At 52.0% G+C, this 26465-nt stretch overlaps 2 protein-coding genes across 4 annotated transcripts in view; both read right to left on the bottom strand.

The window, feature by feature from the left end:
- Positions 1–336: 336 nt before the first annotated feature.
- On the bottom strand, positions 337–10549 carry ap3m2 (adaptor related protein complex 3 subunit mu 2). 2 transcript variants are annotated; one of them, XM_035378605.1, is made up of 10 exons: positions 10416–10526; positions 9882–9936; positions 9482–9767; positions 7281–7452; positions 6360–6497; positions 6011–6096; positions 5537–5670; positions 4246–4453; positions 3125–3269; positions 337–2483 (listed from the first exon to the last, which is right to left on the bottom strand). In XM_035378605.1, exons 3-10 carry the CDS (start codon positions 9752–9754, stop codon positions 2383–2385), a joined length of 1257 nt encoding a protein of 418 aa, XP_035234496.1. In that variant the 5' UTR covers positions 9755–9767; positions 9882–9936; positions 10416–10526; the 3' UTR covers positions 337–2382. The 2 variants fall into 2 exon arrangements, with proteins under 2 accessions (XP_035234496.1, XP_035234495.1); XM_035378604.1 differs by lacking the exon at positions 9882–9936 and having other exon boundaries at positions 10416–10549.
- A 2224-nt stretch (positions 10550–12773) lies between these two features.
- kat6a (K(lysine) acetyltransferase 6A) overlaps positions 12774–26465 on the bottom strand; it is a 37700-nt gene continuing 24008 nt past the window's right edge. For both annotated transcript variants that reach the window (XM_035378602.1, XM_035378603.1), the window contains exons 10-17: positions 25580–25721; positions 24101–24262; positions 23188–23281; positions 22522–22753; positions 21412–21607; positions 20180–20830; positions 19615–19870; positions 12774–18986 (exon numbers count right to left, since the gene is read on the bottom strand). In XM_035378602.1, the coding sequence (XP_035234493.1) occupies positions 15460–18986; positions 19615–19870; positions 20180–20830; positions 21412–21607; positions 22522–22753; positions 23188–23281; positions 24101–24262; positions 25580–25721 (5260 nt within the window). In that variant the 3' untranslated portion in view covers positions 12774–15459. The remainder of the gene's footprint in view (positions 18987–19614; positions 19871–20179; positions 20831–21411; positions 21608–22521; positions 22754–23187; positions 23282–24100; positions 24263–25579; positions 25722–26465) is intronic.

Here is a 26465-nt window from a genome sequence, read left to right as displayed (position 1 = left end):
CCTAAATAAATATAATAAATTATGCATTTACTTTTGGCGTTATGACATTTATGATCACAATGTTTGGTGTATAAAAAAGTTTTAAGAAGCCAATAAGACGTGAAAGTTGTGCGTTTAGACTTCAATTCAGTCATAAAGGAGGACTTGACTACATTGCCTGCATGGATTAAATTTAAATTCAGGATATAAATTGTATTTATTAATTGAATTATTCAAATCAATCACTGAATTTTAGTTCTTTTCCTGTATTGGCTGATCTGAAATGGGATTGGTCCTCAACACAGGTTGCTCTAAAACTAAAATTATGCACTCACAACACAAAAGAACACTCTCAAACACACTTATTCTCATGTCTTTATTTCCACATGACAATAAACCTTCATTTAAACTAACCTAGACACACACACAGACACACACACAAAAAACTCAACAACAAAAAATAAAACAAATGCAGACCTATTACACTCTAATCCAGGAACATTCTGTAAATTGTCTTCTGTTCCAGATTTAAAGATGTAATAGAATTCAGCAGCCGTGTCATTGTGACATCACCCAGTGCTAAGGGGCTACACCAAGGCTGTCCAGATAAACCTCTTCAGTCACTGTGACATTTCCTCCATTTTGAAATCAACAATTATCCAGTGTAAACTCAACTGTAACAGAGTACTTATGAGTCTACCAGAGTACCTGTGGTCCCTGTTTGACTCGTATAAACTCTGTCAGAGTTCGTTTAACACTGATCATTTTGTTGTGTACGTTATTGAGAGGTATGCAAAGTGTTTTTGGTCCCGATTAATGCGGCATTCATTTCAAACTTTGGGCGCATGGCAACATAATCCATGTTGTGTTATGGATACAGAAGTTGTGACGAAGCTTTGTAGACCCCACCAGCGAGATGTGGGGTGTACTGGTTGTACCTCTTCAATAAAATAATCCACACAGCAAAAAGGGCTAGTGCTAAAAAAATCTGACATTTTACTTTGATGGAGGACATCTGTGTCCCTTTTTTTTGGACTTGGTTTGACAGTTATTTTTTAATTAACACTGAAAATTGCACTGTATAGCCACATTAAAAGTTACATAAGGAGTGTTGTTTTGGTTGGAGGCAAATACCTAATAAATTTCACTAACCAAAATGTACATTCCCAACAAAAGAGAACATTTGTCCTAAATATTGGTGTGGATAACTGTCAGTGATCTGCAGGAATTGTACTTGTGCATAAAGGGGTTAAAGTTTTACAGTACCATTACTTTTGCTTAAAACCATTTCAGCGAAGGTTCAAGAGAGGATTTTGGGCTGGGGGGCCGAGGTGGAGATTGCACTGAACTAGGTTTCCCCACTTCCCCCTCTGTTCTTCTTAGTCCATCAAAAGCTAAAATTCAAAACTGATCCCAGATTAGTGCCTGTATTTATAAAGTATCAGAGCTGGAATGCTGATCTAGACACGGGTCTATTTCAGCCCCCCCCCCCCCTCCCCCCCCCCGCATCTCCCAAATTTATTCATTATGACTTCAAGTGCAGAACTGACCCCAGCCCACGTTCATGAAGACTTTCAAGAGTAGGAAGACTGATCTAGAATCAGGCTCCCCCTGTCTGCATCCTAACCTTATCCATTATGAGCTAAAACGCAAAAACTCACCCTACATCAGCGACTGCACTCATCAAACCTTTCAAGAGCCTGCAGTGCTGATCTATTTTCTGGTTCCTTTTGTAGTTCAAACTACAAAACTTCTAACTCTTTACAAAATTTCTGAATTGGTCAAAAACGGATCCCAGGTCAGGCCCCCTGGCCCTAGACGGTTCGCGTGGATACGGGCACGGGGGTGGGACGGAAGCAGCGTGGAAGAGAAGAAGAGAAGGCGGCAGGACAAGAAAAGACGAGCAGAAGGGTAGGGGAACGGAGCCAAAATGAAGAAACAACCAGAGAGGCAGCTTTTTAAAAACTAGAAGGAACATGCTTTGGGGTGGGGTGGGGTGGGGGTGGGGGTGGGGGGGTGCAGGGAGTGGGGACACAGCCCTGTAATTCTCCCCCAGGAAAGACGATAATTAGGCAGGAAAGGAGGAGGGGAGGAGGCGTGTCAGGCTGCGGCAGACGGGCGGCCGACACAGATACCAACACAGACATTCTCAGCTTTGAACACGTGACCCTGGAAATATTTACTATACATAGCACGGAGCAGGTGGCGTCCTCCCCTCCTTACCCCCCCCCCCCCCCAGTTTAAAACTCCACAGCCCTGCAGCGTGTGTGTGTGTGTAAAACCTGAAATGCGTGTACACATGTGATTCAATGCTGTCGTTCTCTCTCTCTCTCGCTCGCTCGCTCTCTAGCTGTCATTAGTGGTCGGGGTCCAGGGGCTGGAGTGATAGAGCGCTCTCGCTCCCTATGTCCGAACCTGGAATTTGCCAGCCTTGGTCATGTATTTGATGCCTTTGAAGGGTTTGTACTTCTCCCCGTACATGTCCAGCCGATTCACCTTCAAACCTGGAAGCGGGGGAGGAGGGAGAACATTTTTTTTTTTTAATGGAAAATGGCCAACATTTGTGTGTGTTCACCTGTAAAAAAAAAAATCTGAGCAAATGTCCTATGGCTCCATGAGTCTGCATGAAAAAAAAACATAAATTCCTTTCAGTCAGGGAATGACTGTGCTCACTTGCTCCACCTGGTGGGCAGTTAAGGGAGCACACTGGATAATGAGAGAATTCTGAGCATGTCACATGACACAGTGCTGAGCAAGCAAAGTCGCTGTAGAGTGCTGCTAGTACAGGCAGTGGGAGGTCATCCTGCCAGCAGAGATAGTTTATCAGCAGTAACAAGATACACCACTCTCCACACCACAGTGGACGCCCTGGAGAAGCGAAACAGTGCTGTGGAAGGCATGGACGCCGATAAGCAAATAGGACAGTTGGTAATTTGGTTCTAGATGATACACATAAAATGATAACAGCCAGTCAGTGCCAAAGTACAGAGAGGCCAGCACAGGAACTCTAACAGGAACTAGATTTCTGCAGCTGGGATTGGGGGAAGGCACTTTGTGGGATCTCTAGATGTCATTTTTGACAGTATGTAGTGCTTAGTCTGTAGCTGTCTGAAGTGTCCAGTCAGTGTGCGTGGTTGGGAAGTACCTGAGATGGCCATCTGCTGGATCTTGAGCTGGATGTTGATGGTGGGGTTCTCGTCCGGTTTGGAGGTGCCCGCCTGCAGGCTCATGGACCCCTTCAGACTGGGCAGCTTCTGGGGGTTGATCTTCCCCACGTCCCAGGACAGCAGCTGCAACACAGGGACACCGCAGGTTTGTTACCGTGGCAACGGCACGCCGGACCGCCTACCCTCCCCCCGGGTCCCGCCGGCGCCCGAGCGCACGGCACACGTGCACGCTCCCGGCTCGCAGACGCACGCCGCGCGCGGCGTAAAAAACACGCCTGATGACATCATCACACCTCCACACGTGTAAGAGGGCACAGGGATTCAGCTCCACATACTCAGAGCTCCTGGGTTTACAGGGTTCTGCCTCCAGGCTGTCAGACTATCCGCACAGCTTTAAGATCCCAAGCGTTGGCATTTTCAGGTCCCGTACCGGAGCACTGCTTGGTATTCTACTCTTTCCTTTCTCCATAACAACCACAATGCTTAAAAAAAAGCCATTTCAAGTGTTTCAATTCTTGAATAGCACAAAATACACAACAAACAGAATTCCAGTTTTAATAACTCAATTACTAACAGCAATTACTATAAGTTAATTACTTAAGACAAAAAAAAGTATTCATAATGGACATGTCTACCTTTGGGAGAGATGGATATTCTCTAGTCTGTAGATAAATGAAGACCTGAGATGAGCTGAATGTCCAATTTCAGTCACGTTCTAATTTTAAAATGTCAGATGGCAGACGATAATTTGCGGATTTCGATTCCACACAGATGCCCCAGAAAAAGATCCAAAGCAGGCTGTCATCAAGAGCTTCCAGGTTTAAATATAACCCTCCTCAGTCAACTCTTACAACTGGAAATATCTCATCATTATCACAAATGTTTTCTCTACATACACAGTTATGAAATTACCATTATGTTATTGATAATTATGTATAATAATTATTTATTGTTATTTATTCTGTTATAAAAAAAACTATATTATTGTTATTATACACAATCATGTTTTTTTGCCACCTATGCTTTAGCAACACCATGGAATATCGTGCCAGTGAAGCCCCTCAGTAACGGAACGTATCCTTGGTGAGGGGTGCGTTACCTTGGTGACCGGGTCGAAGGTGTAGGTGCCCTGTGAGGAGGTGAGGTTGGCGTTGAGGACCCCGCGGGGCAGCTGGCTGGTCACCAGCACGGACTCCACGGCCTTGCCCATGGTCTGCTTGGGCCCCAGCGTCAGCTCGAAGCGGCCCTGCGAGCTGCCCTCCCGGAAGGTGATGTTGTGCTTGACGTAGACGGGGATGGCCACCAGGCTGGGGGGGGGGGGGGGGGGGGGGGAGGGAAGGAGACGTCACGCCTGGGCAAAGCACTGTGGGAAATGTAGTCCCGCAGGGGATCGATGCTGCTGGTATCGATGTGCTCTTGAAGAGGATGTTAGAAGCAAAACAGTTCAAACTGGGGATGATGGACAGCATGGGGATCAAGCCAAAAGCTTGTTGTCCATGAAGGAAATGTCCTAAGTGAGCAGGTACACCTGGTGAAATGACATTTGCAGCAAGAGGTAAAGTTCTTCATGTGGAAATTAAACATTTAAGACAGGATTATCTTATGGGAGGAGTGATCATCAAAAAATCATCAAAGATGGGCAACAGTAACCAGCACAGCATCGTGTGAGGCGCTATGGCAACCAGAGTAATGCACAGTCTCCACCAATCAAGCGGCAGCGTGCGGTACACCTGAATGACTGCAGTAATGCGCTGGAACACTGAATAATTTACTGCACTGGGCCGTCTAATGAAGAGCAATGTTTCTGCCTCAGTGACACCAGGATGAGCTTCCAACACGGATGGGGGTTAGACACGCACTACACACGCACACAAAGTGTTTTAAGAGTGTGTGTGTGTGTGTATTGACCTGAGCATAACTGTGTGACCCAAATTTAACTGCGTGTGTGCGTGTGCACGTGACACAGTGCGTGTGACAGACATAACTGGAGTATAACAATGTGTGTGTGTGCGTGTGTTTGTGTGTGCATGTGGGAGATGACGGGAGTATAACAGTGTGTGTGTGTGTGTGTGTGTGTGTGTGTGTGTGTGTGTGAGATGACTGGAGTGTAACTGTGTGTGTGTATATGTGTGTGCGTGTGCGTACGTCCGTGAGATGACTGGAGTGTGACAGTGTGTGCGTGTGTGTGTGTGTGAGATGACTGGAGTGTGACAGTGTGTGCGTGTGTGTGTGTGTGAGATGACTGGAGTGTGACAGTGTGTGCGTGTGTGTGTGTGTGAGATGACTGGAGTGTGACAGTGTGTGCGTGTGTGCGTGTGTGTGTGTGTGTGTGTATGTGTATACGGTAACAGCGTGTACGCATGACTGCAGGACCCAGGCCAGGCACTCACTTCTGGGAGCTGACATGGTAGGACAGCAGCCGGAAGTTTCCGTCAGGCGGGATGAAGGACAGGATGCGCTCCGCCTCCCAGCGCTTGAACCGCACGCACGGGTGGAAGCTGACATCATCCAGGAGCCTCGGGTTCTGCGGGCGGGGCAGGGAGAGACCACAGAACGCCTCAGAAGAAAATAGGTCTGCTGTGTGCACACAAGCCAGCGCTACACATGTGCAAATACAGTATCAGCATGAGCAAACATAAAGAAATAAGGCCAACAGTAGGAACGACCATTTCAGTGCAAACGAGCCAACTTATCAGTTTAAATAACACGCTTGTGAGGGTGGAGTCCTGGGGCTGTGTGTGTGTGTGTGTGTGTGTGTGTGTGCGCGCGCGCGTGCGTGCGTGTGCGTTTTTGTGTGTGTCCTTGCTCAGTCTGGGCGGAGTGTGTTAGAGGGAAAGCGAGGGATGAAGGAAAGAGAGACTCACCATGAAGGAGAGGGTGAGGTCGGGCATGCCTGTCAGTTTGACGCAGGCGTCAATCACCCCTTGTATCTCCGCGGTGATGGTGGAACCTGGGGAGGGGGTGAGAGGATGAGGAGGTGAGAGGGTGAGCACCACCTGATGGGTGGATAAAAATGGCTCTTCCCAATTCTGGAAAATTTCACTTTTGTTACTGTATCCTCTTTGTTTCCTGTATTTTTTTTTTGGATACAGCAGAGATCATGGCACTTGAAGCCATGGTGACAGACAGAGATGGTTATTTTAATGCTAGCTGGCAGTTAGCACCTGGACGTGCATCATATTTAGTGTTTTATTCACTAAAATTACTATGTACCTGACTTGTCTATGATGGCATCAATCTCCTCCACAACGTCAAAGTAGGCCTCGTTGTTGGTGTATTTCACTCCTGTGCGTCGCCATGGCACCACCGACAGTTGGCCTGTTGGGAGCTGCTCTCCGACGTTTGTACTTCCTGCGTCCGAAGAACACAAAACCATCACTGTAGTTCCCTAGTCTCCCCCAATCTGAAACGCTCCAAATACTGCAGTACTCCACAACACCAGAAATTCTGCAGCAGTCCACTCCATAACTCCACTCCATTGATGAATGTACAGTACCTGTTTATTGCAATGTATGGTCCGTACCTGTTATGCTGATGTAATTTGCACAGTGCATGTAATGGAGTTCATGTATGTACAGTACCTGTTATGGAGTTGATGTATGTACAGTACCTGTTTATAGCAATGTATGGTCCGTACCTGTTATGGTGTTGATACATTTACAGTACCTGTTATGGTGTTGATACCCATTGATGTATAATACCCATTTATTGCAATGCATGCGCCATACCTGTTATGGTGTTGATATATGCACCGTACCTGTTAAGGAGCTGATAAATGCACCGTACCTGTTATGGTGCTGATATATGCACCGTACCTGTTAAGGAGCTGATAAATGCACCGTACCTGTTATGGTGCTGATATATGCACCGTACCTGTTATGGTGCTGATATATGCACCGTACCTGTTATGGTGCTGATATATGCACCGTACCTGTTATGGTGTTGATATATGCACCGTACCTGTTATGGTGCTGATATATGCACCGTACCTGTTATGGTGCTGATATATGCACCGTACCTGTTATGGTGTTGATATATGCACCGTACCTGTTATGGTGCTGATATATGCACCGTACCTGTTATGGTGTTGATATATGCACCGTACCTGTTATGGTGCTGATATATGCACCGTACCTGTTATGGTGTTGACCACGGTGCGCAGGATGGTGGGCGGTTTGATCAGCTCCTTCAGGATGTTGGACTCGGTGGCCAGAGGGAAGCCATTATCCAGCATCTCCTCCAGCAGCTCATACACCACCACCACGTTGTCCTTTATAGCAGCCTCCGTGCACACCCCAAAATAATCCTGCACAGAGGGAGAGAGAGGAAGGGAGGGAGGAAAAGAGAGAGAGAGACAGAGAGAGGGAAAGGGAAAGAGAAAGGGGTGACAAAGACAGAACACTTGAAGTCTCAGCACCACACTGATTTTTACTGTGGTTTAAAGGTTAAAGTTTTATCCATTAAACTGTATGACTCATGACTGGTATGCACAGACCCAGTAGTGCTAAGACATTGGGAGACATACACACAAGAGACACAAGAGTCTGAGGCACATCACACACACATACAGACACACACACACAAAACACAGATGAAAAACACACCGGAGACAAAACAGGATACGTTAAAACCAAACAAACTGGTTCACCCAGTCTCTCTGTCTGTCTGCCTGCCCCCCCCCTCCCCCATCCCATCCCACCCCACCCCGCACACACACACACACACACACACACACGCACTTCAACTGAATCAAATTTACTGATATGACCTGAACCTGTTTGCACTCACACAACTGACAATCACAAGGGCAAACAGAGCGGGCGTTCCTGATTGCTCTGCAGAAGCAGTTTCAAAGAGGCGTGCCACTACCTCACACACCGCACACCCTTTTGAGTCCCTGAGAGAAAGCGTGTCGCTCTGGGACTCGCACACGCCCAGAGAACTCAGGCAACCTTCGGCTCAGCAACCCCGACGACTGGCTCGCGAACACGCGGGTTTAGCTTTCCACCGTGACTTCCTACGACCCTTTCTTTCTCACACACGGCTCTTCCTCTGCGTCCGTCTTTACCTCCCTCCTTTCAAATTCAAACATGCTTTATCTTCATTTGCGTGACAACTAAAAACTTGTGCTGTTAAATGTACTAAATACATACATGGCAAGTTGGCAACCCCCCCCCCCCCCCCCCCCCCCAAATAAAAAAAAAAAACATATAGCCATCTCTCTCCCTTTCACTCCCTTTCTCCCTCACGCCCCCACTCCCTCCCTCCCTCCCTCGTTCATTAGAGATCCGTTCTGCTAGCAGGCGCGTGCCTGACCCCACAGTCACATGACGGTGATATCCCGGGGGGTGTTGGGGGGGGGGGGGACAAGGAGCAATCTGTCTGGAACAAAACTGGACTGGCCCCTCATTAGGAGTCTCAGCCGCACTGTTAAATGCACTGTGAAGAGAGAGCGGTACATGCATTTGTTTGCTCCATTGAGATAGATTAGTTAGCGTGTGTGTGTCCATTAAAACAAATGATGGTCAGAAATGCCATGAGTGTTTTTGTTAAATGATACAAACTATGGGCATTGCAGACAAATGAAGCTGGTGTTAAACCTTTTTAGAAAGTTTGGAGCTATATGGAAGGAATGTTATTATATTGTGGTTGGCGGGGGGAGGGGGGAGCAGCTAAGCTTGATCTGATTGGTGGAAGTGGGAGGGGAAAGTGGAACCAAAGACTGTCACTCCCTGCCACAGTATTGTCACCACATCCATAAACATCCAAACATTTTCATTTTGGTGAGGCAGAAGGAGCAGCAATGACAGCTCTTCCCAAAAAATACCATCCTTCCAGACAGCTATAATCACTACTCTCAGAAAAGAGTTATGGCTCAAATTAACTAGGAACAAACAACACAGATTATATAGACACACCAGACAACTCAGCTCCTGTGTTAATCTAATCCATCCCTTTTCAACTTTTTTGGCGACAGGAGTTTCTGGTCCTCTATTACGGTATTACACTTGCATCAACTTGGAATGTTTCAGCTTCCTCAGTAGGAAGACAAATTTTCACTGTTAAATACACAGAGCTGAGTATTAGGTGGGTCTGCAGAATCTGTGGTGCTTCTCCATGTTAGCCACCAAACTGCTGCCATCCATTGCATGGACTGTGTGCAAGCATTCATGCATAGTGGATAACCAGAACAGGGTGCATCTATCTTTGGAGAGATCTGAATATACACAAAACGCCAAATAAACAGAAAATAGCATCTGAATGTCCTAAAAGGGAAACCCAAGCTCAGACAGACACCAGCGAACACTCAGGCACGCGCATAACTGTCCACGCACCTGGAACGTGTCCACTACTCTGTGCAGGAACTCGATGACGAAGAGCGGCGGCACCTCGCTCTGGATGACGGCCACGAAGTAGATGCGGTGCCGAAGCACGCTAATGAGGTAATGGTGAGGAGTGGGGATGACGGGAGGCACGTTCTCTGGCTCGCTCGCCCTCTCCTGGGCCTCGAAGAAGTAGTCGCACACCGAGCGGCTGACCACGCTCTTCCAGTGCTTCTCCAGGAAGATGTCCCCCGAGGAGTTCACCAGGAACAGGCTGTGGATCATCCTGACGGCCGGCCTAGGACACGGGACGAGGACCGGACTGTGACGCTTGGACCTCAGGGATCTGACACGATATCACTGCCTCTCAGTTCAGATAAACTTTTACAGAGGTTTGTTACTGCCTGCTCACCGTTTTGGACTTTTTGTCTCAGCAGATTCAGCTAATCTGAATAGTCAGGGGGTACCTGATGGGTAGGAGGTGGGCGGGGGAGGGCCCAAGGACACAAAAGAAGAGCATCATGAATCGGCGGGGGAGGAAGGACAGAGAAGGCTAGCCGACATCTGGTTCTTTAATATTCATCAGCGATATCAAGTTCGCAAAGATGGAGACATGTCAGGTAACATCGCCTACGACGTGCGCAAGCAAAGACGTGTCGAGCAGGGAATTCAAAGCAGCTAACTGCTAACTAGCTAACTGCATTGTATATACTTTTCCACTGCTCCATCTGAAAATAACTTGCACCCGATTGCGTATCTGTTGGTGCGTCCAGTTCTCTCCTCCCTATTTCCTCACACGGTTGTCTTGTGACAACGATAACACGGCCACACATGATAGACAATCTATTCTCTATGAAATAAACATTTTACTCGAGCAAGGTCAGTAACTCGCTGTACTTAACGGTCAGTTATATTCTGGTCTTTCTTATGAAAAGGCAGAACTCACCGTTATTGGCTCCGTAATACCTTTTATCCGCGTTTTCTTCTTTCAATGGAAAGACTAACAGGACCGTCGCTTCCTTCTCCGTTATTTGGACCGAAGCAGCGATTAGATAGATGACATCCACCAGAGCCAATCAGAGAACTCTGAAGGCTAGGCTGCCCGGCCTCCATTCGGCATCTATTGGTTAAGGATGCGGAAATAATGAATTCGTGCGCAACCAACCATCATTGGACAGGGATCGGTAAACAGCGGCTATCACGACCTGGTATTGGCTTAAGGAAAGGAGCACAGAACTAAGGACATTTTGTGTCAACGCAACATTGTATGGTCTCACACAGCGGCGGATTTCATTTTGTAAGATGCGCAGCAACAGTCATTTCAAGAGACATTATGCCGTGCGGCAACCGATGTAGATAAGATCCTGTACGATGCTATAAACGACCATCACTCAAGCAAATAGGCTACTAATTAGTGCTGTATACATTTATGATCGATTATTTATCCTATAAATATGCCACATCGGATTAAAGCCACGATTGTTGTATTTTAAACTGCTGTCTGTTTGTGCTGTAGTGTATGCAAGCATTATTATACTGAAGAATGTCTGTTACATTTCAGGGTTCAATTAATATTTAAATGGCGTAAAACGTTTTACATCATTCAAATTTTTATTGAACCCGTTTTATTCTTTGAAAAGATCCTGAGATCCTTTCTCGCGAAGGTTTGCCTGCCATTTCTTGGGCAAACCCTGCTTAAATTATGTTGCTGGCAGGTTATAAATGTACACGTATCTTCATCAGCGCCCATCCACGCGATGAGTATATTAGTGCATCTACAGCGCATGCTCTGAACTGATCCCAGCAGAGCGTTTTCATATTGGCTAGGGTGGTTGACGGTGTGCAACACGACGCACTGCGCTGCTATCTTCGCTCGGTCCGTCTGAAAGCGCGCATTTTCACACAGGCGGGCACGATTCCTAAAAAGTCCCCTTTGGACTGATATTGTGGGATTCACTCGCTGTAGCCTACATCATTTACTTGTGCTGAAAGATTAGCTCCCAGAAACGCATCTAAAATCATAATGATTTATGCTGTATAACATAACGATATAGCTTGCAGTAGCGTTCACTGCTTGCTGGTTAACAGCTTCAAAATTAGGTTAGATAAAGCGCACAGTAGCTTATGACGATGTGGAATGTTAAACCACGGGGGTCTGAGATGAAGAACAACTCCTGGGCTCCTGACAGGTCCAGAACTGGGGATTAATCAAAGCCACTGAACCACAAGACACTGCATCCAAGATACATTATCACAAGAATGGCCATTTGCAACCAATTGTCACAGATTAGTGATGCTCAAAAATGAGACATTTCTGTCAATTAACATAGAAATTCTGTATCTCAGATTAAACACTTAAAACTGCCACCTGAAACATGTCTTTACTGACGCTGGGACTGTCGACGGCAGCAGCAGGGTGAATTCTGAAGTACGGAAACCTCTGCCCAGACCCAACCAATTGTTCAGCGCTTTACCTTGCAGCAGGACAGTGACCCCCAAACACACTGCTAAAGCAACCAAGGAGTTTTTCCACAGTCAAAAAGTGCAATGTTCTTGACTGGTTAAGCCAATCACCTTACCTGAATCAAATTGAACAAGTGTTTCACTTGCTGAAGACAAGACTAAAGGCAGTAATGCCCTGAAACAGACAGACACTAAAGACGGCTGCAGTACAGGCTTGGCAGAGCATCACCAGGGAAGGGACCCAGTATCTAATGATGTCTATGAGTCGCAGACTTCAGGCAGTCATCAAATGCAAGAGATTTGCAACCAAGTGCTAAATGACAACTTTAAGTTACATTTGTCCAATTACTTTTGGTACCATAAAATGGGGGGACTATGTATAAAAAGGGCTGCAATTCAAACATAGTTTACCTGATATGGATGTAAAGTACTCACAAATTCAAGCTGACAGTCTGCATGTAATCCTTCGTTTCATTTCAAATCTAATGTGCTGGAGTACAGAGCCAAAACAACAAAAAATTGTGTCAGTGTCCAAATACTTACTGTACAGGCTACACTGTCGGACTTGACACAGTCCAGACTTTGTTATTGCAAAAATATGCTACATGCAGACAGAACCCTATAATTCTAAGCTCTCAAAATGACAATTGTACTACAAGTAATTAGCAACAGACTTCCAAAATGAACCATCTGTGTAAAGCGTGACAGACATTATGATAGACACAGATGCGCATGGCGGCACAAAATTTCAGTCAAGTCTTCGCACAAAATACCCAAGATATGGGGAAAAAAGAAAAACCAAAAAACAAAAAAATAAATTCGCAAGAAGGGCGATCACAACTGAAATGGCTCAACATAATTTATTTTCGTTTTATGTTAAAATGTACAGAGTTCTTTTGAAAGTACTTGCTAAGAAAGAAAAAAACGATTAAGTGGAAATACATACAGGGACCAAAAAACCAGAGAGAGGGGGGGTGGGGGGGGGGGTTCGGTTTTTGCTCCGCTCTCTCCGTCTTGCGCTCTCTCTCTCTCTCTTAGCTTACGACTCACCATGTACAATTACAAAGGATACAAAAGGAGGAAGCGATATAAACAGACAGAAATATGAGCTCATTTTACATGCCTCTCAGACGCAAGGAATCCGTCCTATACACACACAAAAAAATCGAAACAAAAAAAAGAACGCTAAGTGACCTTTAGATATTTGTTTTTTTTTTTTCTCCTTTTGTTTTAAAATAGCGTTAATATACTACACAAAGATAGAAAAAACTCTAGAGATGAGATGGAATGGAGAGGTTAAAGGCATCTTAAATTCACTAAAAGTGAGTTTTAATTTTTTTTAGTTTTGAATTTCTTATTAATATTACCCAAGTCGAGCTAAAAAATACCTTTTGTTTTTTTTTTCCTGAAACAGAAGTGAAAAAAATGACAGTACCAATATCAATGTCAGAATTTTTCTTTTTTATATTATAGAAAAAACATTTTCTCTACAATAAGTTTCTAAAGTCAAAAAGAGTCAGCTTGTGTCATAAAAGAAAGCTGCCCAGTCTGATAAAATTCAGAGGAAAAAAAAAACAAAAAACAAAAACACAAATAATATATGAAAACGTCAGGTCTGTAAGAAAAGTAGCCTCATCAGATTTTGAATACTGGAACAATGAAAGTCTGGTACAATGTCTACACCCCTCATTCCTAACACAGTTCTGGACAGCATATAATCTCACATCTACATCTCGGTGTGTGCGCGCGCGCATGGTGTGTGTGTGTGTTTGGGGGCGTCGGTGGGGTGCACGAGATCGGATCACCTCTGTAGCCCACTGTTCCCACGGTAATACCCTCGTAGAGCTGCCCTGTGTGCTAGCCAGATCCGTAAGGCTCTGGGTTGCAATTTTTAAAAAATTTAAAAGCAGGCTCTTCGGCTGAAGGGAAGACCTCTATGCAGTGCTGTCGAAGGCTTGAGACAGGTGCCCACACTCAAAGAGAGTGAGGTGGGGGGTGTGTGTGTGTGTGTGTGTGTGGGGGGGGGGGGGGGGGTTAAAGAATGAAAGAGTCGATATGCTGAAACTGCTTCATCTCCCAGAAGCCCCCGTTTCCTTTAGTGTTGTTCCACCCGCCATACTGAATGACCCCCCCCCCCTCTCTATCTCTCTCCCTCACTCTCTACTTCTCTTATCAGTGGTGCTCTTGTGACACAGGGAATTTTTGCCCCTGAATCAAAGGCAAAAACTCAACAGCGAGTTCCTGTGCTTGTGTCCGTAGGGAGACTGGCTCGGTGAGACAGGGGGTGGGGGGGGGGGGGGGGGGGGTTATAACCAGAATATCAAAGTTGAAAATAATAAAAATAAAAAAGTAAAAAAATAAAAATAAAATTCACAACAGTAACCATAACTCAGCTTAAACCTGTCGGGTTATTTTTGGGAGTGCTCGTTCTCTCTCTCTCTCAAGAGGCGACGATCCGGGACGTCTGACGTTCTGGCGTGCCGTTTGCGGGACTGCGCCCCGACACGGTGTCCCGCGCGAGGAAGCGCAGATCCCAGGAGCGGGGTGCGCTACTCCACACCACCTGCCCGCCAAAACCTCCACCCACATCAAACACATCAAGTGCCTCCACATTGACTTCAGTGGCTATAGAGATATGTGTCTGTATGTCAGTGTGTGTGGGCGTGTGTGTGTGTAAGTTTGTTGTTTGTGTTGGAGAGGGCTGAAAAAACCACCTTTCCAGTAAAACACACATAAAAATCAAACGAATAAAACGGGTCGTTTGGGACTGCACACAAGCATTTCAACAGTCAAAAAAAAACAAAAACAAATTAAAAAATATAAAAAAGCAAGAAAGTCCATCTACAATTTTTTTCTGTTTTTCTTTTTTTTTTAGGTAAGGCTTTCCTATGTCAATTAAAAGATTGTGTGCATGGTTTAATATATATTTTGTTTGTTTGTTTCTTGTTAACCACATTTTGACTTTCTCAGTTTAAAATGGTCAGGTCCTCCCCGCCCCCCCCGCCCCTGCTCTGAGGAGGGGAGGTGTATGCCCCCCCCTTCGCCTGTCCTACCCCCAGTCCCCTGCCTGGTTTAGGACAAAGAGTGTGGAGATGGGGGGAGAGGGGGGGGGGGGCGGGCAGGGGGGGGGCAGAAGGGTACTGGGGTTGCTGTGAGCTGCCTGCTGAACGAGAGGTCCGTATACCACCCCTACACGCCCCCAAAATTCCGCCGTCCCGCCGCCTCGCACCCACCGAGCCTGCCTGGGACCTACCGAGGGAACGCAAACCGAAACAGACGAATGCACTTACAAACGAAAAACGAAAAAAAAGAGGAAACAGTCCCTTTCTCTTTTTGCACGCTCTCTCTCTCTCTCTCTCGCTCGCTCTCTGTGTCTCTGTCTGTCTGTCTGTCTCTGGAGAGGGTGGTGAACACTTTTAATACAGTGAAAAGGAAACCGGAGTCCAGCAGGGAGGACGGAGAGACGGACCGCCCGTCTCTCTCTCTCCCCCTCCCTCTCTCTCGTTCCCTCGCTCCGCGGTCGGCACTCATCTGCTCATGTAAGGCGATTGCTTGGGGACGCCGGCGTTCATGTAGCTGTGGTGGGAGGGGCCCGTGTACATCATGTTGCCGTGGTGATTGGGCTGCATAGGCTGCTGCGGGTAGGCCTGACCCCCCATCATGCCCATCTGCATCTGCATGGGGTACTGGGCGGGCTGGTTCATGTACGGGGGGTTGCCGTGGTAGCCGCTGTTCATCATGGGCTGCGGCATGCGGTACCCGGCGGGCATGGCGTTGAGCGGGTTCATGTTCATGGAGTTGTAGGCGGCGGGCGTGGGCATGAGGTTGGTCATCATGCCCCGCTGCACCGCCAGGGTCCGCGGCGAGCCCTGCATGGCCGCCGCCACCGCGCCCGAGCTCCGGCTGTACATGGGCTGCTGGTGCGGCGCGCCGGCCGGCAGCTGGGACGCCTTGGAGCGGATGGCGATGTGCGCCTTGACCGTGGCCATCTGGCCCTGGAGCCGCTGGGCGTGGGACGGCGGCGCCAGCCCGATGTTGGCCCCCGGCGGCATGTTGCACTGGAGCAGGTTGACCGAGCCCGAGCCCAGGTTCGGGGGCGGGGTCATGGTGGGCTGGGCCTGCGGGGGGAGGGGCGGGTGGGGCGAGGGGGCCAGCTGCGCCAGGGTGGGGTTGGAGAGGGACACGCTGGTGGCGTAGGAGGTGACGGAGGCCGAGTGGGAGTAGGGCATGGCGTGCGGGTCCATGATGGTGTTGGTGAGCTGCTGGAGCTTGGCCAGGCTGAAGGTGGCCGAGGGCTGGGGGTAGCCGCCCGCCCCGAAGTCCTGGCCCATGCGCTCGTACAGGCTCCGCCCACCGCCGCCGGCCCCGCCCCCGCCCGCCGACTCGGGGATCTCCATGATCATGGGCGTGGAGGCGAAGCCGTTTCCCATGCTGCACTGGGACAGTGCCTGCTGCTGCTGCTGCTGCTGCTGCTGCTGCTGCTGGGGAGGGGGCGGGGGGGCCGAGGGCGGGGGCTGCGGGTTGGGGGCCTGCTGCTGCTGCTGCTGGGGGGGCGGCGGGACCTTCTTTTGGGCCTGCTGGCTGGCGCTGGGGGGCCTCTCGATCACGCAGCTCTGGGGCGACTTGATGCCGCAGCCGGGGGTGTTGGAGGACGGGGGAGGGGGAGGGGGCGGGGGCTGGGGGACCCCGTTCCCGCCTCCCCCGCCGGCCCCGCCCGCCGAGCCGCCGCCCGGCCCGGCCTGCTGGATCAGGCTACAGCTGCCCATGCCCAGCTGGGCCCCCACGGGGCCGCTGGAAGACGTGAGCCCCGGGGCCGCCACGAAGGAGCAGCTGTTGGCCTGCGAGGAGGAAGAGGAGGGCGCCGCCGCCGCTGCCGACCCGGAGGACGAAGAGGCGCCCGACGAAGACGACGACGAGGAGGAAGAGGAGGCAGCGTTGGCCGCCGCCGCGTTGGCGGCCGCTACCGCCACGGCGGCGGCGGACATGTTGTTCCCGCCGCCGCCTCCGTTCCCCCCTCCCCCGCCGTTGCCGCCGCCCCCGCCCCCGCCGCCCCCCATGGTGGAGTCGTAGCTGCTGGGGTTGTCGTAGTTCTCGGTGGTGCTCTCGATGCTGCCCAGGTCGCTGAAGCCGCTGTCCACCACCTGCTGGGAGTGGTCCGACACCGACGGCACGTCCATCATGGGGGACGTCTCCATGTTCTGCAGCGAGGGCGCCGACAGGGAGCCGGGGTGCTCGGGGGTGATCTGGGTGTACCCCCCGGCCCCGTTCCCGCCGGCCCCCACCGCGGGGCCCGCCGCCGGGCCTCCCGCCGCCCCCGCCGGCCCGGCGGACTCCAGCGCCAGCCCGGCTGGACTGCTGACCGAGCGAGCCGATTGGCCGGGCAGGGCGGGGAGCTGGGGGCCGGAGGGGCCCCCGCTGCTGCCCGGCAGGGGGCTGCTGTGCTGGGACGTCCCGCCGCAGTCCTCCACCAGCGCCAGCGCCTCCTCCTCGCCCTCGGCGTGCTGGCTGTAGCTCTGCAGGGTGCGGCAGGCGGCCAGCGTCTCCTCGCAGTCCTGGTAGGCCCCGTGGGGCTCGGCCTCCTCGTCCTGGGCCTCGCCTTGCGTCAGCGACTGGACGGCCTGCACCGTCTCCAGGTCCAGCTCGCTGGCGTGGTGGGGGTGGTGGTGGGCGTGCGGGTGGTGGTGACCCAGCTCCTCTTTGAATTCGGGGTGCGCGTGGTGGGGGTGCGGGTGAGGGTGGGGCTCCAGCAGCAGCACCCCCTTGGCCTCCCCGTGGATCGGCTGGAGGTCCAGGGTCTCTGGAGCGGTGACTGCGGAGATCGCCGTGGTGACCGTCTCCACGGCGGCGGCGGCGGCCGCAGACTCCTCCTGCTCCCGCCGCCGGCGCTGCTCATCCTGGGTGTCCACCCGCGTCTTGGCCTCCTCCCGCGCCGGCCGCTCCTCCACCTCCTCCGCCTCTTCCTCCTCCTCCTCTTCCTCGTCCTCCTCCTCCTCCTGCTTGCTGACGTAGTCCCTCGTCACGCTGCCCTCCGTGTCTAAAAAACCTTCGCCTCCCTGCGGCTCCTCCTTGACGGGCGGGGAACGCGCTGGCGAGGCCGGCTCTTCCTCGTCCTCCTCTTCATCGTCGTCCTCTTCGTCCTCGTCTTCCTCGAAGTCCTGGCTCTTCCTCTTCTTGCCGGCGCCGCCGCTCTCGGCCTTGCCCTCGGGACGACCGTCGCCCTCGTCGTCGGCGTCGTGGTCGTCGCCGCGGCGACCGGCAGGCCCGGAGATCAGCCTCTTGCCCGCGCACTCCTGCTCCTCCCTCTCTCCCGGCTCGGGGCCTTCCAGCTCCGTCCGGGGCGGGGGCGGGCGGAGGAGCCCGGCCGGGGCGGTCGGGCGGCTCCTCTTCTCCTCGGCCCACGCCTCCTCCTCTTCCTCCTCCTCATCCTCGTCGTCCTCCTCCTCGGGCTCGGAGACGGGGGGCGGCGGCGGCGGCTTGCTGACGGGCGGCGGCGGCGGCGGGGGCAGGGACGCGTTCTTGGGCGGCCTCCCCCTCCGCTTGGGCTTCTCCTCCCGCCGCTTCTTCACGTACTCGTCCTCCTCCTCCTCCTCCTCATCCTCTTCCTCGTCCGAGTCCTTGCGCTTGTCGGGCTTGCGCTCGGCGGTTCGGGACGTCCTCTTGGCGGCTCTCTCCTCCAGCTGCTGCTGCTGCTGCTGCAGGAGCTGCTTCCTCTCCAGCTGCTGCCGCGCTTCCTCTTCCTGCGCCCGCTGCAGGTAGTAGCTCCGCGGCTTCCTGCCGGGCTTCAGCCGGACCTTGGCGGGAGGGGGCGTGTCCGTGCAGGAGGAGGGGGCGGTGCCCTGGCTGCCGGCCACGCCCCCCATCTCCGTGGCGACCTGTCCGGCCCCGCCCCCCGGCTTCCTGCCCGGGCGCTTGGTCCAGTGCAGGGGCTTGCGGCTCTTCCCCTTGGGCCAGCCCTTCTTCTTCTTGACGGGCGCGGGCGGGGTCTCGCCCGCCGATTCGCCGGCCGGCTCGGGTTCGCGCAGCGCCGACGCGGGCTTCAGCGCCGGCGTGGAGTCTGGAACCAGAGGAGAGCAATCGATCACCGATCGTCAGGTCAGATCAGGTCCCCTGATCATTAAACACCAACTTTCAGTCAAAATCTCTAAACCACAGGCAGATAACCTGGGTGTGTCCTAAGCACACACGTCAAGAGTGTTAGCTCTCTTTGACAGCTGACAGCAAGAGAGGATGTTTAACGATAAAGCCAAACATCAGTGCTGCCCGAATACATTTAGGGTCCGAAAATCAGCATTTCCTGATTTATCAAGAAAAATGACATCACTAGAGGCAAGAGTAGAACCAGGTCACCAGTGCACAAGAGTAAAAATGTATCGTCTACAGTAAGGCCAAGATGGCTCCTCCAGTACTGTCGCAAACACACTGACAGACAAACTACAGCCCTACCTCACTCCTTATTAGGTATTATGAGAAACCCAACGGCAGAGTCCCATTAGAGTAAATGGCTAATTGCGCTCATAAAAATGAATAGTAAGTAATTACAAAGAATGAAGTAGCAATCGTAAATGGATTCACTACATAAATGTTCACGGAACTGGTTATGCTTCGAAGCACACAAGACTTTTTCAAATATGGCCCTGAAACAGGCCTTCCCCAAATGAACGCGCCCCCGTCCCGATACCCACCCTCGTCCTCGGACTCGGAGAGGTTGGCCCGCCGGCCCCTCTTGGGCGCGGGGGCGGAGGGCCGGAGCGCGGCGCGGGGGTAGCGGCGGAGCGGGCAGCCCAGCGGCGACTCCTCCTCCAGCCGCGGCATGGGCCTCTCCGTGTCCGAGTCCACGAAGGGCTCGTCCAGCACCTCGGTGGTCTCCGAGATGGTCTCCGTCACCACGCTGCTGTGCGGGTGGCTGCGCTGCCGCATGCGCCGCTTCCGCAGGGGCTTCTGGGAAAGAGACCGGGGCAAGCGTGAGCCAACGACGGGAAGCTACCCAGCTCAGAGTAATTCCAAGTTCATTAAACAATATCATTTCTAACACATTTGTATGCATACATTCTTGTTGTACTTATTTTCATTTTAACATTCCTTTACCCAAACTAAGTTCACCCAAGAGGGATGCATAGGCTAGCATGGCCTAGCCTAGCCTAGCACAGCACAGGACCTAATACTGCAGTGAGGACTCATAACTCCAGTGTGTAATTCCAGCTGTGTGTGTGTGTGTGTGTGTGTGTGTGTGTGTGTGTGTGCCCTTACCTTGCATTTGAGCCCTAGCGTGGGCTTGGTCAGGATGGGCGGGGAGCGAGGCCGCAGCTCTTCGTCGTCGTCCTCCTCATCCTCGCTGCTCTCGCTGAAGCGGCCCCGGCGGACTGGGGCCAGCGGCTCGCTCAGCCGGGGGGCCGGGGGCAGGGCGGGCGGGGCCTCCCCGGAGCCCTCGCTCAGCCGGCGCTTGGGGCCCCTCTTCTTGCGCGGGGGGCGCCCCCTGCTGCGCGGGGCCGGCGCCGCGGGGTGGCGGGCCGCCTCCTTGGGCCGCCCGGCGCCCGAGTCGGCCTCCTTCTCCGGACCCAGGAGGGCCGCCGGGGAGAGGGAGGGCGCCGCGGGGTCCGGGCCGTCCACTCCGTCCTCCTCCTCCTCTTCCTCGGGCGGGCGCGGTTTCCGGGGCCGTCCCCGGGGCCCGTCCTTGGGCCGGCCCCACAGCCAGCTTTTGGGCGGGCGCCCGCGGCCCCGGCGCTCGCCGTTGGCCGGGAGCGGGGGCCTGTCGGGGCTGAGCTGGGCGCCCCGAGCCGGAGAACGCGTCGGAGAGATCTGGCTGTTCGGGAACGCCGGGAAGCACTTCCTCTCCTCCTCTTCCTCCCTCTCGGGCCGTATGTGCCAGGGCAGCGGAGACGAAGTCCGGATGGGCTTACTCTGCGGGACACGGGGGGGGGGGAAGCTGTTTAAACACACCTGGGGCTAACACATCGCCTGCATTTAAACACACCTGGGGCTAACACATCACCTGTATTTAAACACACCTGGGGCTAACACATCACCTGCATTTAAACACACCTGGGGCTAACATGTCACCTGTATTTAAACACACCTGGGGCTAACACATCACCTGCATTTAAACACACCTGGGGCTAACATTACCTGCATTTAAACACACCTGGGGCTAACATGTCACCTGTATTTAAACACACCTGGGGCTAACACATCACCTGCATTTAAACACACCTGGGGCTAACACATTACCTGCATTTAAACACACCTGGGGCTAACACATTACTTGTAGTTAATCACACCTGGGGCTAACACATTACCTGTAGTTAATCACACCTGGGGCTAACATGTCACCTGTATTTAAACACACCTGGGACTGGCAGACACCGTGTCAAACTGTCTGGTTGTTTTCCTACAAAGTGAAACTGGACAATCTGAAGTCATCAGACCCCTGGCTGCAAACCGGAAGCCTGTACAGGTGAGTTCCGTCAGCAGGGGGCGCTCACCTCCTTGCAGGTCTGTCCCTCGCCCTCCTCTTCCTCCTCCTCCTCGTCCTCCCCCTCGCCCTCCGACACCACGGTGTTGGTGACGATGACGGGGGTCCAGCGCAGGCAGTCGGGGTCCACCTCCAGCTGCCGGGGGTGGGCCCTCAGCCGGGTCATGTGATTGGACACCAGCTTCTCTCTGCGCACCAGGACCAGCCTACAGGGGGCGACAGAGAGGCAGGATCAGCAGGAGAACAGCGGCAGCGCTGGGAGCGTGACTGGGACTGCCGGTACATCTGTGCAGCAGACCTGTGACATGGGGCTGTTTGAAACTCTTTAACCTTATTGACACCAGTCGTTCTCATATTACCAGCATCTGACCACTAAAAACATCTCATATGCACCTGACCCTGGCCTAACAAATGCTGAATTTCCGAGACTGCATCAGCATCACTGTACATACAAACCAAAAACGAAAGTAAGAAGGAAAAAAGTGAACTTTAGCCTGCATGTCATAATGAACTTTGATTGGTCTATTTGTCTACCTTCTCTGTTGGTTTTCCAGCTGGTGACTCCTGGGAGCTCCATTGAGTTCAGTCTACTTAACAAATTAGCACCTGTACACCTGTACTTGTTCCCCCTTCCCTGGAGACCTGAGCCTGAGGCTTTATTGATTTTCCTCTGATGTTTGCAGAGGTGCAGCGGCTCTGCTGTTAACACCTGAGGGTCCCAGACCAGACACAGGTAACCATCTGCCAGACAGTGTTCCTACTGCAGCTGCAGAACAGCAATAACGCCTGAAAGAGTGGGCGAACGAGCAGGGCACACTGAAAGATAAAATGTGTGTGCGTGTGACAGTGTGTGCATGCACAGGTATGTATGCGTGCGGAAGTGTGTGTGGGCACGTGTGTGTGTGTGCACTGGCGTATGCATGTGTGTATGCGTGATTGTGTGTATGCATGTGTGAGTGTATGTGTGTGTGTGTGTGTGTGTGCATGTGTGTATGTGTGTGCGTGTGTGTGTGTGTGTGTGTGTGTGTATGTACGTGTGTGTGTGTGTGTGTGTGAGCGTGTGTGTGTGTACGTGTGTGTGTGCATGTGCGTGTGTGTGTGCGTATCTGGGCAGGCGTACCTCTCCCCGCGCTGCTCCAGCATGCCCAGGTGGTGCAGGGTGGCGGTGATGTCCTGGGGGCAGATGCCGGTGATCTTGCTGAGCCGGCGGATGGTGAGCTGCCGGTCCCGCACCTCGTGCAGGCACTCCAGCACCACGCTGCGCCAGTACGCCATGTAGGACAGCCGGCCCAGGTCCGACAGCGGCTTCTCCGGCGAGCCCGGCTGCCCCTCCCGCTTGGAGAGCAGGTAACCTGGGCAACGAGAAACCCCAAAACACTTAGAAACCCCACAACAGCATTACATTACAGGCATTTAGCAGACGCTCTTATCCAGAGCGACTGACACAACATTTACACAGCATTTTACATTGTATCCATTTATACAGCTGGATATATACTGAAGCGATTAAGCAGGTTAAGTACCTTGCTCAAGGGTACAACGACAGTAGCCTACCCAGGAATCGAACCCGTGACCTTTCGGTTACAAGCCCAGTTCCTTACCCACCGTGCTACACTGCCGCCCGGACAGAAAAGTTTCATTCTGCGCAGTGCACCCCGACTTTTCGGCCAGGGGTACCCAACCCCTTTTCTCCATGACTTTGTGGGGACTTTTAAACTGAAACATTAGGGCGGGATCATCATGGAGGAGGGAGGGACCCACGGGGGGGGGGGGGGGGGGCTCTTACTGAAGTCGATGAGGAAGCGACCAAAGCCCTTGCGCTGGTACTGCGGAAGAATCATGATGCAGGACACATTGTACTTCTGCTGACAGTGTTTTTCCTGGGAGAGATGGAGAAAAGGGAGAGAAAAAGAGGGAGGACGGGAGGGAGGGAGGGAGGGAAAGAAAGAGAGAGAGAGAGACAAAGTTGAGGAAGTGCCAGAAATGCAAACTTTCACTTCTCAGTTTTTGACAAGTCTACGGTACGTTGGGTCTGTCAGACGTTTCAGACGGCTGGGATTCTGGGCAGGGATTTTTTTTTTTTCCGTTAGAACACCTGTGCTTTACGAGGACGTGAGACGCGTTTCACAGCAGGGGGTCCCAGGCTTCCTGAGCCCAGAACCCACGTAAGAGTTTAGTTTAGTTCAGTTTACAGGCATTTAGCAGACGCTCTTATCCAGAGCGACTTACATCGTATCCAATTATACAGCGGGATATATACTGGAGCAATGCAGGTTAAGTACCGTGCTCAAGGGTACAACGGCAGTGTCCTACTGGGGAATCGAACCTGCGACCTTTAGGTTACAAGACCAACTCCTTAGCCATTATACTACACTGACGCCCATACGTTTCCTGCTACCCCCTCCTCCTGTTAAAAACACAGCCAGAGAAAAATTCCAGCACAGCAAAATTACTGGAGTTAAATCAACTCCAGCAGTGTTAAACCAACTCAAGAGTCCAGCAGGGACAGTAAACACCATTAGATTCCAAAGTACTCTATCAGAGTTGATTTAACACTGGGTGCGAATGATAGTGTTGAATACATAGCTTAGTTAATTTAGCTACAGCATGTAGCCTACAGCAGATTGGACCCCCCGCCATACAACCGTGAATGTGCTGTACCAGTACTGCCCACCAGGTGGCGCATGCCTGAGGCCTACCTTGGAGAAGTAGCCCACCAGGTGGCAGCCCTTGCCGTCGTTTTGCGTCAGCACGTAGAACAGGAAGGGCTCCACGTCGTAGTACAGGGTCTTGTGGTCCAGGAAGAGCTTTGCCAGCAGACACAGGTTCTGGCAGTAGATCGTACTGACGTTCCCATCCACCTATCACAGACGACCACACAATCCAGCCCACCAATCAGCAAAAGACCTACACTGCACGATGCACACCAAAAATGACTTCCAATTTCCAACTAATCTTTGAAAAATACGTTTTCTGGAGTGTTTTTTTCAACATTCTAAGTCAGTGTTCTTGAACTCCATTGCTTTCAGTCACCGGTAGTGATTGATACATCAGCACTGGAATGTTCAGTAATTCTAATCACATGTGTGTGGCCTTACACCTTAAAGGGTTAATGTGGGGACCCCAAACTCCAGTCCTGTGGGGGGCACACCTTGTAAACAAAGTCCAAATTTGCTACAGACTGAAAGAAAACCACAAAATCTTGCAGACAGTTTAGCCCTCCAGGAGTGGAGTTCAAGATCCATGCCCTAATGGATCTACCAAAAGACCATTTCAAAGTGCAACAAACCCTTCATACATAAACTTATGTTAAAACTGGAACTGTGCGTGTAAAAAGCACGGACATGCAGTCCGTTCACCAGGAAAACACTTTGTCGGTCCCAACAGCCACAACCTTATTCAGACCGTCTCCACTTCAATTCTCTCCTCTCTTGTGCGCAGACTCCATCCTGACCATCGCTGCAATCATCTCATCCCTAAGAGCTCAATTAAAAACGGCGATGTCTCTCTTCCCTGCGATGGCTTTGGGCGGGAGCGGGCAATTCCATTTACCGCCATCGGACCCGGGTCAAGCAATCATTTGAAATACTTCAAGCCTTCGGACGGCGGCGAGATTCCTGCAGAATCTCTGGACGCTCCAAAAGAAAGCACCAGTGTTTTCAACGACATTCTGAATCAGATTCATTTTGGTTAACAACCTGATCAATGAAAATTCCTCTGCATCTGCAGCACCACCGGAATCAAAACCATTAAAAGGGGGGAATTTAGGGAATTTACATTCCACGGACGCTCTCATTCAGAGCGACTAACACATCGTATGAACAGTTCAATACGGCTGGATATTTTAACCGAGTGATTGGAGTTTTAAGTACCTCGCTCAAGGCTACAACGGCAGTGCCCCAACCTGGGAATCAAACTGGCAACCTCGAGTTCTGTAACCAAAACACGTCCACTCTGCCAGCAACATTTGAGCCGGCGAACCACAGGCGCACACTCCATCTCGCAGACGGTTGTGAGAGAGTGCCTCTCCGCGCCTGTCCTGCCAGAAGGGATCGAGCCGGTCCCCTTACAGCCTGCTCAGAGCGCTGCCTCAGCCCGTCAGACGGGGGTTCGGTAAGGGGGGGGCCCTGTCCCTCCGGCCCGTTCGCAGACGCGGGGCGCGGTCCGGGGGCGCTCACCTCGAACACGGAGACGCTGTCCTTCCTGTAGATCTCATTGGCCGGCGGGTGGAACCAGCCGCACTTGCGCATGTGCTGGAACAGGATGCTGCGGCTCTTCATGTAGCGCAGGCAGAACTCGCACAGGTAGAGCTTCGGCAGCCTGGGGGGGGGGGGGGGAAAGGAGGGAAGAGAGGAGGGAGGGAGGGAGGAATGAACAACGGAGAGGGAAGGAGAAGAGGAATGAGCAAGGGAGAGAGGGAGGGAGGGAGGGAGGAGAGGAATGAACAAGGGAGAGAGGGAAGCAGGAGAGGGATGAGCAAGGGAGAGAGGAAGGGAAGGAAGGAGGAGAGGAATGAGCAAGGGAGAGAGGGAGGGAAGGAAGGAGGAGAGGAATGAGCAAGGGAGAGAGGGAGGGAAGGAGGAGAGGAATGAGCAAGGGAGAGAGGGAGGGAGGGAAGGAGGAGAGGAATGAGCAAGGGAGAGAGGGAGGGAGGGAAATAAAACGGGATGAACCGGGAAGAGGGGGGATGGGGGGGAGGGGAGTTGGAGAGGTGTTAAGCGGTGCATAATGCGGCTCTCTGTTCGGGTCATTGTACACACGGGCGTGCGAGCGCCCCGCCTGAATGGGTCTTCTGAGCGGGACGGGCTCTCCGCTGCACCTCCCAAACGCCCCGCGTTCCTGAGTAAGCCCCCTCGGCCCGAAGCCGGGTTCAGAAGTTCGGATCACGCGCTCGGGAACAGAGAGCGCTGACATCACCGCGTTCACAGCCGTCTGTTTTTTTTCGTGCTGGGTGTACGGGACAAGCGTAGCCAGAGGGAGAAAACGCACAAACCAACAGGAACTCTACCATCTGGCATTACAGAGCGCAGTGAGTGATTTTACAGCCTCACACACACTGAAAAC

Source organism: Anguilla anguilla, chromosome 10 (genome assembly GCF_013347855.1).
Source record: "Anguilla anguilla isolate fAngAng1 chromosome 10, fAngAng1.pri, whole genome shotgun sequence".
Lineage (NCBI taxonomy): Eukaryota > Metazoa > Chordata > Actinopteri > Anguilliformes > Anguillidae > Anguilla > Anguilla anguilla.
The sequence above is the reverse complement of the archived record's forward strand: the minus strand, read 5'-3'. Positions and strand labels throughout refer to the sequence as shown.

What these genes read in the sequence shown, in the direction of transcription:
- ap3m2 (XM_035378604.1), bottom strand. Translation starts at nt 9,754, where the DNA reads ATGATCCACAGCCTGTTCCTGGTGAACTCCTCGGGGGACATCTTCCTG. An exon ending in GAGTAGTGGACACGTTCCAG is followed by an intron (nt 7,453 to 9,481) that starts GTGCGTGGACAG and finishes CCCTCTGTGCAG; the next exon opens with GATTATTTTGGGGTGTGCAC. An exon ending in TACCATGTCAGCTCCCAGAA is followed by an intron (nt 4,454 to 5,536) that starts GTGAGTGCCTGG and finishes CCCCCCCCCCAG; the next exon opens with CCTGGTGGCCATCCCCGTCT.